Source organism: Saimiri boliviensis, chromosome X, assembly GCF_048565385.1.
Source record: "Saimiri boliviensis isolate mSaiBol1 chromosome X, mSaiBol1.pri, whole genome shotgun sequence".
Lineage (NCBI taxonomy): Eukaryota > Metazoa > Chordata > Mammalia > Primates > Cebidae > Saimiri > Saimiri boliviensis.
The window spans coordinates 71,443,562-71,459,790 of NC_133470.1; the positions used below are offsets into that span (position 1 = coordinate 71,443,562).

Sequence of the window (16,229 nt, forward strand, 5' to 3'; positions counted from 1 at the left end):
GTATAGAACACTAGACCTTAGTCCTATTTAGCTGTAATTTTGCCTCCTTTAACAAATCTCTCCATAGCATCCCCTTCTCTTTACCATTTCCAGCCTCTATCTTCTGTTCTACTTTGACTTATGTGAGATTACTTTGTGTGGCTTTCAAATATGAGTGAGAACATGTGGTGTTTAACTTTCTATTCCTGACTTATTTCACTTAAAATAATGTCTTATAGTTCCATCAATATTGATATGAATGACAGAAGTTAATTCTTATGGCTGAATAGCATTCCATTGTGTATGTATACCACATTTTATTTATCCATTTATCTGTTGTTGTACACCTAGGTTGATTTTGTATCTTGGCTACTGTGAACAAGCACTACAATTAACATAGTATTAAAGATGTCTCTTCTATGTAATGATTTATTTTCCTTTGGATAAATACCCAGTAGTAGAATCACTGGATTATATAGTTTTACTTATCTTTCTTTCAGAAACCTCCATGGTGTTCTCCATAGTGGTTGTGCTAGTTTAAATTCCGACCAACAGTTTATAAGAGAGCTCTTTTCTCTGCATCCTTACCAGCATTTGTGATTTTTTTGGTCTCTCTGATAATTGCCATCCTAATGAAGTAAGGTGATAATACACTGTAGTTTTGATTAGTATTTCTTCATGATTAGCAATGTTGAACATTTTTTTCATATACTTAACAGTTTCTCTCTCCCTCTTTCTTTCTTTCTTCTCTTTTTCTCTCTTTTCTTTTTTAAATTTAACTTTATGTTTTAACTTACTTATTTTAGGTTAAGAGTACATGTGCACATTTGCCGTTTAGGTAAGTTGCATGTCTCAGGGGTTTAGAATACAAATTATTTTGTAACTCAGGCAATAAGCCTAGTATATGATAGGCAGACTTCTTTATCCTCACCCTCCTCCCACCTTCCACTCTCAAGTAGGTACTACTGTCTGTTATCCCTTCTTTTTGCCCACATGTACTTGATGTTTAGTATTCACTTATAAGTGAGGCCATGTGGTATTTTGTTTTCTGTTTCTGTGTTAGTTCACTTAGGAGAATGTCCTCCAGCTCCATTTATATTGCCTAATTTTTATGGCCATGTAATATTTGATGGTGTATATGTACCACATTTTCTTTATTTAGTCAACCATTGATGGGCATATTATAGTTGATTCCATGTCTCTGCTATTGTGAATAGTGCTGTGATGAACATACACATGCATGAGTCTTAATAACAGAATGATGTACAGTCCTTTGGGTATATACTAAATAATGAGATTTCTGAGTCAAATGGTAGTTCTGTTTTAAGTTAATTTAGAAATCGCCGAAGCGCTTTCCACAATGGCTGCACTAATAGACATTCCCACTAGCAGTTTATAATTGTTCCCTTTTCTAAACAACCTCTTTGGCATCTGTTTCATTTTGATTTAAAAAAAGTAGATATTTTGACTGGTGTGAGATATCTTGCTGTGATTTTTATTTGCATTTCTCTAATGATTATGAGCATTTTCTTATGCATGTATATATTCTTTTGAAAAGTGATTGTTCATGTCCTTTGCCTACTTTATAATGCAGTTATTTTTATAAACTTGTTTAAGTTCCTTATAGTTTCCTTAAGTTCCTTATAGTTTCTTGACATTTAGATCTATTGGATGCATAGTTTACAAATGCTTTCTCCCATTCTGTAGGTTGTCTACTGACTCTATTAGTAGTTCCTTTTGCTGTGCGGAAGCTCTTTAGTTTAATTTGGTCCCATTTGTTAATTTTTGGTTTTGTTACTATTGCTTTGGGCATTTTCATCATGAAGTCTTTGCTCAGTCTTATGTACAGAATGATATTTCCTATCATTCAGGGTTTTTATAGTCACAGGTTTTGTATGTAAGTCTTTAATCCATCTTGAGTTGATTTTTTTTATATATATATTGTGTAAGGAAGAGTTCCAGTTTCGATCTTTTACGGGGGGCTAGCTAGCCAGTTATTCCAGCATCATTTATTGAATATGAAATCTTTTTCACATTTCTTGTTTTTGCCAACTTTGTCAAAGATCAGATGGTTCTAAGTATGCAGTATTACTTCTGGGCTCTCTATTCTGTACCATTGGTCTATGTGTGTTTTTGTACCAGTACCATGCTAGTTTGCTTACTATAGCCTTCTACTATACTTTGAAGTTGAGCAATGTGATGCCTAGCTTAGTTCTTTTTGCTTAGGATTGCGTTGGCTATTTGGGATCATTTTTGCTTCCACGTAAATTTTTGAATAGATTTTTCTAATTCTCTAGGTTTGATCAGAATAGCATTGAATCTGTGGATTGCTTTGGGCAGATGGCAATTTTAGCAATATTGATTCATTGTCTTCTTGATTTAATTCTCATCCTGTTTATTGTTTCTCTATAAAAATGCCACTGAATTTGTATGTTGATTTTGTATCCTGCAGCTTTACTGACTTTGCTTAGCAGTTTTAAGACTTTTTTGTTTGAGTCTTTAGGTTTTTCTATGTATGAGATCATATTGTCTGTTAATAAAGGATAATTTTAATTTGTTCTTTCTAATTTTTTTTGATCTTATTTAATCACTGTGGTCAAGACATTCAGTACTATGCTGAACAGAAGTGATAAAAGTGGGAATTCTTGTTTGTGCCAATTCTTAGAAAAAAGGCTTTCACCTTTTTTCCATTCAGTATTATTTAGGGTATAGATTTTTCATATATGGCCTTGATTGTGTTTAAGTATTTTCTTCTATATTTATTTTATCAAGAATTTAAGTAAAGAATGGATGTTGAATTTTGTCAAATGTTTTTTTCTGCATCTATTGAGATAATTTGTTTCTTCATTCTATTCATGTGATGTATCATGTTTATTGATTGTCTATGTTAAACTATTCTTGATTTCCTGGGATACACCTCATTTGATCATGGCATATTTTTGATATATTATTGGATTAATTTTGCTAGCTTTTTGTTGAGAACTTTTACATCTATGTTCTTCAGTGATACTGGCCTGTTGTTTTCTTTTTTGGATGTATCACTGTATGTTTTTGCTATCAAGATTATGCTGGCCACATAGAATGTGATAGGAAGAGTTCTCTTCACTTTGATGTTTTGGTATAGTTTGAGAATGATTGGTAATAATTCTTCTTCAAATGTGTGGTAGAATTCAGTGATGAAGCTCTTCAATCCTGGACTTTTATATGTTGGAAAACTTTTTGTTGTTGACTGAATCTTGTTATTCGTTATTTGTCTCTTCATATTTTCTATATCTTCCTGGTTCAGTGTTAGTAAGTCATATGTATCCAGGAATTTATTCATTTCTTTAAAGTTTTCTTATTTTTTGGCATATTGCTGTTCATAGCAGCTTTAATAATCCTTTTTATTTTTGTGGTATCCAGTATGACATCTCCTTTTGCATTTCTGATTTTATTTCCTTGGGTCGTCTCTATTTCTTTCTTAGTCTAGTTAATGGTTTGTCAATATTGCTTATCTTTTCAGAAAACTAACTTTTTATTTAGTTGATATTTTATATATTTTTTAGTTTCCATTTCATTTAGTTCTCTGATATTTATTTCTTTCCTTCTACTAATTTTGGATTTGGCTTATTCTTTTTTAAAAATTATTCTTGATTTTCCACTTACTTAAGAAAAATGAACTTTTAACTTCTTTTATTTATTTATTTTTTTTTTTTTTTAGTATTTTCTTTTTTTTTTTTCTTTTTTCTTTTTTTTATTGCATTTTAGGTTTTGGGGTACATGTGATGAACATGCAACACTGTTGCATAGGTACACACATGGCAGTGTGCTTTGCTTCCTTCCGTCCCCTCACCTGTATCTGTCATTTCTCCCCATGCTATCTCTTCCCACCTCCCCACCCCACCGCCCCTCCCCCATTTCCCCCCAACGGATCCCAGTGTGTAGTGCTCCCCTCCCTGTGTCCATGTGTTCTCATTGTTCAACACCCGCCTATGAGCGAGAATATACGGTGTTTGATTTTCTGCTCTTGTGTCAGTTTGCTGAGAATAATGGTTTCCAGGTTCATCCATGTCCCTACAAAGGACGTGAACTCATCGTTTTTGATGGCTGCATAATATTCCATGGTGTATATGTACCACATTTTCCCTATCCAGTCTATCATCGTTGGGCATTTGGGTTGGTTCCAGGTCTTTGCTATTGTAAACAGTGCTGCAATGAACATTCGTGTGCATGTGTTCTTGTAGTAGAATGATTTATAATCCTTTGGATATATACCCAGTAATGGGATTGCTGGGTCAAATGGGATTTCTATTTTTAGGTTCTTGAGGAATCGCCACACTGTCTTCCACAATGGTTGAATTAATTTAAATTCCCACCAACAGTGTAAAAGTGTTCCTATTTCTCCACATCCTCTCCAGCATCTGTTGTTTCCCGATTTTTTAATGATCGCCATTCTAACTGGTGTGAGATGGTATCTCAATGTGGTTTTGATTTGCATTTCTCTGATGACCAGTGATGATGAGCATTTTTTCATATGTTTGTTGGCCTCCTGTATGTCTTCTTTTGTAAAGTATCTGTTCATATCCTTTGCCCATTTTTGAATGGGCTTGTTTGTTTTTTTCTTGTATATCTGCTTTAGTTCTTTGTAAATTCTGGATATCAGCCCCTTCTTTATTAAAATTTTTTCTAGTTGTTGATATAGGCATTTATTGCTATTACCTTGGCTTTAATACTGCTTTTGCTGTGACCCATAGGTTTTGGCATGTTGTGCTTCTATTTTCACTTGTTTCAAGAAATTTTAAAATTGTATTCCTATTTTCTCCTTTCACCCATTAGTCATTCAGGAGTATGTTGTTTATTTTCTGTGTATTTGCATAGCTTCAAATGTTCCTCTATTATTGATGTCCAGTGTTATTCCATTGAGGTCAGATAAGATATTTGATATGACTTTAACTTTTAAAAATGTGCTGAGGTTTGTCTTGTATCCTAATATATAATTCTGGTGAATGCACCATATGCTGATTAAAATAATATGCATTCTGCAGCTGTTGGATAAAAATGTTATGTAAATGTTTGCTAGGTTTTTTGTTGGTTTGTTTATCTATATATCCTTTTAGATTTGATAATAATTGCTCTATGTGACTGCTTCATTATTGGATGCATATATATTTACCCAACTATATGGTGCCTACATATATTAACCTCACCTGTAAAGACATGCATAGAATAAAAGTGAAGGAATGGAAAATGATATTCCTTGCAAATACAAACCAATAGCAAGCATGAGTAAACTATATATATATATATATATATATATATATATATATATATATATATATATATAAACACACACACATACATACATACACAGTATATATATATATATATATATATATATATATATATATATAGTGTATATATATATTGGATAAAACAGACTTTATATACATATATGTGGTTAAACAGACTTCATATATATGTATATGTGTATATATATATATATATATATATATATATATATGGTAAAACAGACTTCAGTAAAAAGCTGGAAAAAGTGACAAAGGCAAATATTGTATAGTTATAAAGGTAACTATTTAATTTAATGAGCAATCTTCAATTGTTTCCTGTCTACTTTGGTCACTAACTTAGAAGATTTTTTTTTAAGAGACAGGACCTTGTTATGTTGCCCAGTCTGGACTTGAACTAATGGGCTCAAGCAATCCTCCCACCTCAGTCTCTCAAGTAGCTGGGACTACAGGGACATACAATCATGCTTAGCTTTTAAAAAAAAATTTGCAGGCAGTCACCTAGTTATGTTTAGCATACAAATCCTGGTCTAGTTTTATTGGCTATGGTTCCAATAATAATTTAACTTTCATAACTTTTGTGGTGTTATTTTCATCTGTTTGATTTACCTGGTTCCACGGGAGCTTCCAGTAATCCTTACTGGTACCACCTAAGAGGACAGAAGGAGCTGATCTAGCCCAGACACATGTAAGGAGATAACCCCATTGGTGTCTCCCAACAAACTAGTGTCCTTTGGTGGAAAATGGATTCTCCATCCTTCAGGAATACACAGCATACTTTCTGGACTAGTTGCCTGTTGTGGCTTGGTCCTTCCTCCCATTGTCAACAAGCCACTTGTATCTCTAGGTAGATGAAGTTATTATCTGGCTTACAGGAGCCAAGAGACTAAGCTACTCTTTGCATCAATATCTTCCTTGATATTATGGTCTGGTCTCTCCAGGTGAGGGAGAGAATGACCTGGTCTAGCAGGAAAGGAGAATAGTTTATTGTCAGGAAAACTTCTAGCTGTTTATTGTCAGGAAAACTTCCAGTTAATCTTCTTTGTCAATGTTGCCAGGCTCACTTCATGTTGTTCTTGAGATTCCTGCTCCATCTGGTGGCAGGTGGGGGTTGGGGAACGAGCCTGCAGAAGCTTTCTTGTGTTGCTAAGGTAGGGAACATGAGGTTCCTGACTTAGATAGCCTTTTAATGTTAAGTGGGGGACGAAAACACCCTGTATTTTTTCTAATTCTTAGAATCCCTAACATATCATTTTATTCTTTCATCCTTTCAGAATTCTCTTATATTATTTTCAGGGTTTATATTTCTACTTTGCTGGGAATAAAATGAATAAAGGAATATAGACAATCTTGGCCAATACTGAAGTCCTAGCTTCATTTTTATTTATCCTGGCCATTATAAATGAACTTGGGTTATCTTTTTTTTTAATTTACTTATTTTTCTAATTTTAACTTATATTATAGATTTAAGTATACTTTGTGCATGAGTAAATTGCTGCATAATGCTGAGGCTTCAGGTCCCAATGATCCCACACCCAGATCATAAGCATAGTACCTAACAGGTGGTTCTTCAGACCACAGTCCCTCCCTCCCCCATCTAATGAGCCCTGTCTGTTGTTCTTATCTTTATGATCACATGTATTCAACGTTTAGTTCCCACTTAAATGTGAGAACGTTCACTATTTGGTTTTCTGTTCTTTCATTGGGTCACTTAGGAAAATAGCCTCCAACTGCATATATTTTGCTGCAAAGGACATGATTTTATTCATTTTTATGACTGTATAGTATTCAATGGTGTATATGTACCACATAGACTTCACTGTTGATGGGCATTTAGGTTGATTTTATGTCCTTGCTATTATGAATAGCACTGTAATGAATATATAGCTGGATGTGCCTTTATAATACAGTAAATTATTTCCCTTTGGGAAATAATATCCAACAGAGGCATTTCTGGGTCAAATAATAGTTCTATTTTAAGTTCTTTGGGAAATCTCCAAGCTGCTTTCCACAGTGGCTGAACTAGTTTGCATTCCCAGTAACAGTCTATTTGCTTTTCTCTATACTCAGCAGAATTAGTTGTTGTTGCTGTTGTTTCCTTTTTAATTATTGCTATTCCGAATGGTGTGAGATGGTATCTCATTGTGGTTTTGATTTGCATTTCTCTGATGACTAGTGATGTTGAACATTTTTTTCATGTTTTTTGGCCTCTTATATGTCTTCATTTGAGAAGTGTCTGTTTATGTCTTTTGCCCATCTTTAATTAGACTCTGTTTTTACTTTGTTGATTTGTTTAAGTTCTTTGTAGATCCTGGATGTTAGACCTTTGCCAAATGCATATTTTACAAATATTTTCTCCCATTCTGTAGGCCGTCTTTTTACTCTATTGGTATTTTGTTGTTGTTGTTGTTGTTGTTGTTGTTGTTGTTGTTGTATAGAAACTTGAGTTTAGTCACATCCCATTTATCTATTTTTGTTTTTGTGGTGATTGTTTTTGGTGACTTAGCCATAAATTCTTTGCCAAAGTCAACGTTGAACAGGGTATTTCCTAGGTTACCTTCCAGAATTTTTATAGTTTTCAGTCTTACATTTACATATTTAATCTATCTTGAGTTAACTTTCGTATGAGAAGTAGGGATCCAGTATCATTCTATTGCATATGGCTAGCTAGTTATTCCAGCACAATTTATTGAACAAGGAGTCCTTTCCTCATTTATTATTTTTGTTGATTTTGTCAAAGGTGAGATGGTTGTAGGTGTGCAGCTTTATTTCTGGGTGCTTTATTCTGTTGTATGGTCTATGTGTCTGTTTTAGTATTAGTACCATCATGCTGTGTTGATTAGTGTAGCCTTACAGTTTAGTTTGAAGTCAGGCAATGTGATATCTCCTGCTTTGCTCTTTTTGCTTAGGATTTCTTTGGATTATTTGTCTTTCTAAAAGTCTATTCATGTATCTTTTATGGTTAAAGTCTTTTAAAGGTTTCCTATCTAGGGACCAGTCACATCAAAATCTCTTGGGATACTTGCCAAAATGCAAATTTATTGATGTTACACACACAAACTGAATGAGATTCTTTAAGAAAGCAGAGTTTTACTGCAGTTCTATTATATTAACATTTTTTAAATTACAACACTTGTATCAGAAATCTAGAGCACAAAATAGATTGGTAAACCTTAATTACTCATCATTTCTAAATACTGACTTGCACTAAAGGGAAATAGTAAATTATGCAATACTGATTGAGATATTTTATATCAATTATAATTCAATTGTCTGATTAAATTAACTGGGTTGATTCGATGTAGAAAAATTATATTTTATGAATTATTTTGGAGTCACTTTTAAAACTGAGAAAACTGCCCATGGATTATATGGTGTGCTAATTATTACATTATAATTAAGACTATATTTGTAGTATATGTAAATATTATGATCTTGAAATATGTCCCTTGAGACAATGTAGTTCTATCAAGGTTCAGTTTTGCCAGCTTACAAATACGATGGCAATTTTCTCAATGGCATTCTTATTAACAGCACAAGGGGAAGCCCATTTGCTGCTTTAAATGAAAGATTACTTACTGCTCTTTTTCTAGAACACCCTGTAATCCAAGGCACAGTAAGGTTTCCTGAAATCTGTGAAAACAACAAACGGAATCTCAGTAAGCTATTTATTGACAGTACTTGGAATGTTGATCAACACCAAAGATTTCACACACTATGTCAAGATAAATCTGCATTTAGAACATATTCCCCACATATAAAATGTTTCCTTAATGAACTCAACAGATTTAAGGGGTCTTTCTTGGTGAAAAATATTTGAAAGTGGTGCAGACTTCTGGGAACTAAAAAAAAAAAAAAAAAAAAAAAAAAAAAAAAAAAAAAAAAAATGGTTCTGGGGCATTGTTGTGGGACCTAGAATTGTTGGGATGCTGTTGCAAGTTTTAAAATCTATAGATAATACAATTGAATAATAAAAATTCAATACTTTGTGAAGTAAAGACGTTAGAAGAAGTATAGAATAGTCTTCCCTTATCCACAGATGATACACTCTGAGACACCCAGTGGATGTCTGAAACTGCAGAGGGTAAGAACTTTATTTATACAATATTTATTCCTATACATACATGCTTATAATAAAGTTGAATTATAAGTTAGATAAGAAATGAACAATAATTAATAACAAAATAAAACTATTAGGACAAAATACTGTAATAAATGTTATGTGAATATGACCTTTCTTGAAATATCTTATTGTACTTCACTGCATGTTACTGAAACCATGGAAAACAAAACCATGGATAAGGGAGGACTGCTGTAGTCACATTTTAAATAGGGCCTCACCACAAAGCAAGAAATGAATTCATAATGAATTATGTGTGCTATAAACTACCTAAACACATTACCTGTATTTATTTTGTAAATTTAGCACTGACTAATGGATTTATTGCTTCATGTGTTTTCTTAATACAAATCTTAGACCTGCAGTATAAATGACTAAAACAATGTTTCTCCAAATAGTGACCTCCAGAGAAGTCTATTCACTATGCCCTACACTCTTTCCTGCAACATGGTGAATTGCATATTTTAGTAAGCCCATTTATTTAATGAAATATTATCTTTGCATAAATAATGTATGATTGAAAAAGTAAACTTTTAATCATTACTATCTATACATCAAACCTCTCTAGATAAAAATGTGTTTGATAAAATCTGTTCTTTATGAGTATGTCCCTGTGTCTAGTTTTGGTAGTGAAGTTTAGCAATGTTGCAATCTTGAGGAGATATTTTTTGCATATTATACAAGTATTTTATACTTGAGCAAATACTTTCTAATAATTTTCCAAAAATGGTGAAACATGTTGACCTTTACTGATTGGGCAGAGTATTGTTTGTGGTAGTTATGGATATATTCAATTTCAATACATTCTCAGCTACCTAAGTACTCACACCCAAAATTAAAATAATGGTCATACAAATCCAGTTAGACAGGGTGATAGTCACTTTTTACCTTATACTTAAAGTATAAACCACTAAGACAAATGGCCAGTAACACCTTATTACCTCGGCATTGCTACACAAGGAGACAGATGCTGCTCTAGTAGGATTTTAGGGAGCGTTTACAAAGACAAATGTGATCTTTTAGCTGTGGTCTGGGTTAGCCTGGACTTAACTATGTTTTTTCATAGGACACACAATTGCGGAGTACTTCTCACTTGTTCTCTCCTTCCCTCCCAAAGAGATACCTCCTGAGACACTGACAAGGCGAATCAGCTTCAGTAGGTCATGGAGGTAAGAACAAGGCATTCGATAAAATATTCAATGTGTTTCATAAATTATGAGCAGTAATGGCCTAAATAGTATTACACCTATTGACAAAGAGTGATGATCAATGTTAACCGTAAATTAATATTCTCAGTTATTCAAATTTCAGGTAAGCTGTTACTGTTCCTAGCCACCAGATCTGCCATTTTACTTTGAGTTACAAGTATTCCAAAATACTAGGAATTAGCTAAACATATAAATTCCTTTCAAGGAAAAATAAAAATATTTTTGCTCAAGATAAAATACTATTACACTAAAATGGCAATTAACTGGAATGTTAGGGGTTAATGAGAATGTGTGAATAATTGATTTTTTAATGATATAAATGTATTCTGAAAGTTATTCAAAATGTATTTTTCCTTTTTATCCCACCAATATGTGCTAGAGTTTGAAAATTCATTGTTAGCCTCAGTGAGGGAAATAAATCTGCTTAAATAATTATACAACATAATCTAGAAAAAATATCGATACCCAAGTGTTTTGGATTATCTGTTCACATATTCTTATCCATTAGTAAAAAATAATTCAAAATTGATCATATAGAATATCCAGAAAATTCTGTATGATAAATCAAATTTTCTAGAAAATTCTGTATGATAAACCAAATGAATTACAAACGAAACAAAACATTAAACCAGTAACTGCTAAAAAGTTACATATGAAATAATAAAGATGATACAACAAACATGGAAATAGAATTTGTATAAACACTGACTATACATTTGATAAATATAAAATGTGGTTTCCTGTTTAAGTCAGTCAGTAAGAAAATATAAAACCCTATAAGCACATAGTATGCAAATATTATAAATTTCATGTGATTTGGTAGAAGTTTCACTTTTTTGTTTTAAAATTCTGTATCAGCAGTTACATGATACTCTGATATTATATTCAACTAACCTCTAATGTTTACTTCATTTATTTATTTATTTATTTATTTATTTTTATTTTTATTTTTTTTTGAGATGGAGTCTCACTCTGTGGCCTAGGCTCAAGTTCAATGGCCTGATTTTTGCTCAATGCAACCTCCACCTCCCAGGTTCCAGCAATTCTCCTGCTTCAGCCTCCTGAGTAACTGGGATTATAGGTGTGTGCCACCACGCCCAGCTAATTTTTGTATTTTTGGTAGAGACAGAGTTTCACTATGTTGGTCAGTCTGGTCTCAAACTCCTGACCTCATGATCTGCTCACCTCAGCCTCCCAAAGTGCTGAGATTCAGGCATGAGCTGCCAAACCTGGCCTCTAATGTTTACCTCAAATCTATTGTTCAGTTCACTACATTTCCAGTATAACTCAGGAACAGCTGGGCAGAGTAACTGAATTTGTAGGCTTTTTTGAATAAATACCTTTCCACAAATTTGGGAAGTTTTATTTGGTGAAATATTGACGATTTATTTCTCACTCACCAAAAACTATGAAATGCAATACTCAAATTAGAAGGGTAATACACATCTCATTTAAATGATATTTCGATTCCAAACTCACTTTAAACAGACTGGTGTGGAAAACCATGAAATAAATCTTCAAGAAGATAAGACTGATTTAACAAATATATTAGAACATACACATTCAAAAGAGTGCTGTACATTTCCAAGTAAAATATTTGGAGTGTTACAAACTCATTACAATGATGCTGACATTATTCAAAGCATTTTGAGAACTTTCTTTTTGGAATTATCAGTTCATGCCTCACCCAGAAATTTTGTCTCATTACATTCCTTTTATTTTAACTGAAAATATAATGGCCCCAATAGAAAACCCATATTAGTCACTCAATGTGGCTTAGAATGAGTTCTGACTATTTTTAAAATCAAATGCTCCCTCACATGAGAATTATTTGTCACTACCAAAGCATTTACAAAAGTTCCACGAGCTCCTAAAGCAATTGTGAAAGAACCTCAAAAACTTTTGACAAAATTGTACATTAATGAAATAAGTATTATATAACTTCCCAGTCAGCTATTTCTTCTATATGAGGCACTGTTTTAGAAAGCTACAGGAAATAAAAGATCAGTAAATCATAATTTCCTGGAAAGCAAGAACTGTTGCTTGAGAGGAATAGATAAGATAGGTACATTAATGTCTCTGATACAAAGAAAACTATGTTAAATGTCACAAGGGAGATACAATAAACAAAGTAGAGCAGGAGCTCAAAATATAACAAAATTACATCTACTTGAGCATTTATATCTCAGGTGAACCTTAAAAGATGGATAGGATTTTAATAGAAATAAAAGAGATCAGCATTTCAGGGAAAAAGAATGGCATGAGCACAGTGAAATTAAAAGACAGATGTATTTGGGGAATGGTCATTTCAACTAGAACTAGAAAGGGGAGTTAGGGTGACTGTGTGGAGATTATGAATGACAGGTGCATTTATATCTAATTCTGTAGAAAATAGGGAGCCATTGAAAGCATTCAAGCAGATGTATGGTATGATCAGAACTATATGTTTATACAGTACAAATCTTAGGTGTCTATGTGTGTAATTAAAGAAGTACAGAAACTACTATAATAGTTTAGATGAGAAGTAATTCAGGTTTGAAACCAGGGTCGGGAAAGTGGGAATTAAGAAGAGAAATATCAAGCATACTATTGAAGAAAAGGTCTTATACATAAGATACAAGAGAACTAAATAGTTTGGAGATAATGGAAATAGTCCTCTTTTGGTCAACTGCTTCCAAAAGTGCCTGGTCTGCTGGAGCTGATGGGGAATCACAACTTCAAAAGTAAATGAAAAAAAGTTCACTTACTGTTGGAAATCTGCATCTCATGGCTAAGAGTGGATACACAAATAAAGTAATGCACTTATTTAGATGTATACTGGAGTCACACCATATGTATAGTTAAGGTTCGTGAATTCAACTATAACATACTTGCCAGTCTCATGTAAAATCATACTTTAAGTAGAATGTATATATCAGAATATCAATTACATATTATATGTCTTCATTACTGCACACGGTTGTGCATTCATAAGAAGACATGCAAATAGTTAAGTTTTAGAGATGATTTAGATATTCTTAAAGGAATTTTTGCTGTTTTATTTTATATAATTTATATAATCCCACATATGAATCTGTTTTAATATTTCTGCTAGATTATTAGATTGTCAAGGGCAAAGTATCAAGTTTAAAAATTTATTCTAATTATTTTATATAGTCACACAGAGATTATGTGTAAAAACATTCATTTGATTTCAAAAAATATGTTGTAAAAACAGTTCTACATATATGCTGTACCTTCTATTTAAAAATTTGAGACCAACTTATGGGGCTAGTAAAGCTACTATATGATATATACCACATTTTATGAGAGCCAGGGAAATTGAATATTTGATTATTTAGCATTTTATTAAATGGAATGTGATTAAATGATGCAATCAAGTAATAACCAGGCCTCTCAGAGAAATTCATTAGTAAGAGACTCATAAATCAGTGTTTTAGCTTTCCATCAGTTGTATTAGTATTAGCTGAACATAGAAACCTATCAATCGCTCTGCTTTAAATGGCAGATTTTCCTATTTTTTTTTTCAGTTATGATAGGTACAACATAGAGAATGTTTCTGGGCATGCGATTGTACTCAGTAAACATTTACTGATTGACTAATTTAATTAACTTGGACGTTTATTATTCACTAGCTGTAATTTGCTGAAATTTAACAAAGGGCCAAGAATGGCAATATATATGAGACTAATGCATAGGATAAGGAGATGTGGAGGGGGGCAGTAATTTACATATGGTTAATAACAATGTGTTCTGGAGCAAAGAAAAAAAAATGTCTTGTTGTATATAAAAATATTTTCCTCTTTTCTCTCTACCAAGTCTTCAGAAAAGTTTTCAGAAGTTAGATTGCCTTTACAAATTAAAGTTTCAATGCTAAAACTTTTGGATAAACAACTAACATATTTTTAAGCACATGAATTTTTTTTTTCTGTTATGTGATAGAAATCTGGTGCTTAGAAAGTTCATCTAATTGAAAACCAAAATGCTATTTGAAATGTGTTTTTATACATAATAGTAAAATTTTACAAATCACAAGAGATTAAAATCAAGAAAACTAGAATTCTAAGATGTTTCAGTGAAATTACAAAAAGTACTCATTACAAAACCATATTCATCCAACTGATTCTTGAGATATTGTCCGTTAAAAAATAATGGAAGGTCAAAATAAAATAATACAAGTTAACATGTGGAATGTTTATTTTCTTATCCAAAGGCACTAAGGAATAAACAACCACAAATCTAGAACCTCTAAAATTATGTCCTCTAGCATATTTAAAAATATTATATTAATTCTACCCATGTAAAAAACCCAGAAATTTGGGGACCATAAAAGCTCTTTACTAATTTCAGAAAACAAATTGTCAATGTTAGCTTTAAATGCGAAATATATAGTTGAAATAGTTTATTACATGCACATGCAGAGATCAGTTCATCAAACAACAATAAAAGATTTATTGCTTTTGTCAGGCTACTCATATGTGCTGGGCTGGAATTGAATGGTTACCATGAATCAAAACTTTCTATCCCTACCTTGCATATGACTACTTGTTCAACCAAATATAGGATTTTCAAATAAATCAAACACAATATCTGTGTTTTGTATTAATATTATATGGACTGATACATTTATTCTTTAAAAAAAAAAAAGCAGAGAGAAGTAAGCAAGACGAAGGACTAGGTAGCCCTAGATCCACGTCCCCCCATGTAAATATTAAATAAACAACTAGTGACTAGTTGAAATAAATTTATAGTAGCTCTTGAAACCATATTCACAGCAACCAGGTGAGTGTACAATCAAGAAAATGTCATGTTCAAAATAGTAGGAGATTTCAGTGTTTTTATTTGGCTTGTTGCACACCTTCCGGGTATGGGAGGGCACATTTTTGGGGAAAATGTACTGTCCTGATCCCCAGTCTCTTCCATGAATAAGAGACTGTGAGGTGGACTGAATTTGCAACATTTTAATCTGTCTGGGGGCTGCCTGAGCAACTGGCCTCTTTATCTACTAATTTGGAGTTCAGAAAGCCTAAAGTGGCACATCTCAGATCTCAAGCTAGCGGAATTGGTGGGAAGCAATGAACAAGGCTCATGAAAACCTCAAAGAGACTGAAGACCCATGGACGCTTGGGGAAAAGATTACTAATTGAGGAATAAAATAGCACAGCTAATGGTTCTGGGAGATGCAGGAATAAAGGTCATAAGAAAAACTAGTTATTTAACAGTGGCCACGTAGAACAGGGGTTCAAGATAGCTGACTAGAAGCATCTGGTATTCATCTCCTCCACAAGAAGAACAAAAACAACAAGTAGATAATCACACTTTGAATAGATCACCTAATAGAGAAGGCTGGAATTCAACAAAGAAATGACAACATACCTAAGGCAAGGAAGGAGAGGGCAGCAAAGCTGCCTACTAGGCCAGTGGGAGCTAAGAGCCTAGAGAGGCTCCCCAATACAAGGAAAGAATAAGAGAGTGACACCCAGTAGTACACATTTCTACCATGAATTCCTACAATCCTAGTGAATGGAAAGTGCCTCAACTCACTTAGGCCCTGAAACTCACAAAAGAAGCGGACAGCATTACACAAGAAAAGGAGTTCACACCAGGTCCCCCCCACACACTAAGTCCTAAACAGTT

The 16,229-nt window shown here is 33.0% G+C and overlaps 1 protein-coding gene across 4 annotated transcripts in view; it reads right to left on the reverse strand.

Moving 5' to 3' along the window:
- Positions 1–16,229, reverse strand: part of HDX (highly divergent homeobox) — a 162,636-nt gene that overhangs the window by 89,783 nt on the left and 56,624 nt on the right. For 3 of the 4 annotated variants that reach the window (XM_074392345.1, XM_074392343.1, XM_003936819.3), the window contains one exon: positions 8,844–8,897. The exons of the other annotated variant lie outside the window; for it this stretch is intronic. In XM_074392345.1, coding sequence (XP_074248446.1) covers positions 8,844–8,897 — 54 coding nt within the window. The remainder of the gene's footprint in view (positions 1–8,843; positions 8,898–16,229) is intronic. 4 annotated transcript variants of the gene reach the window in all.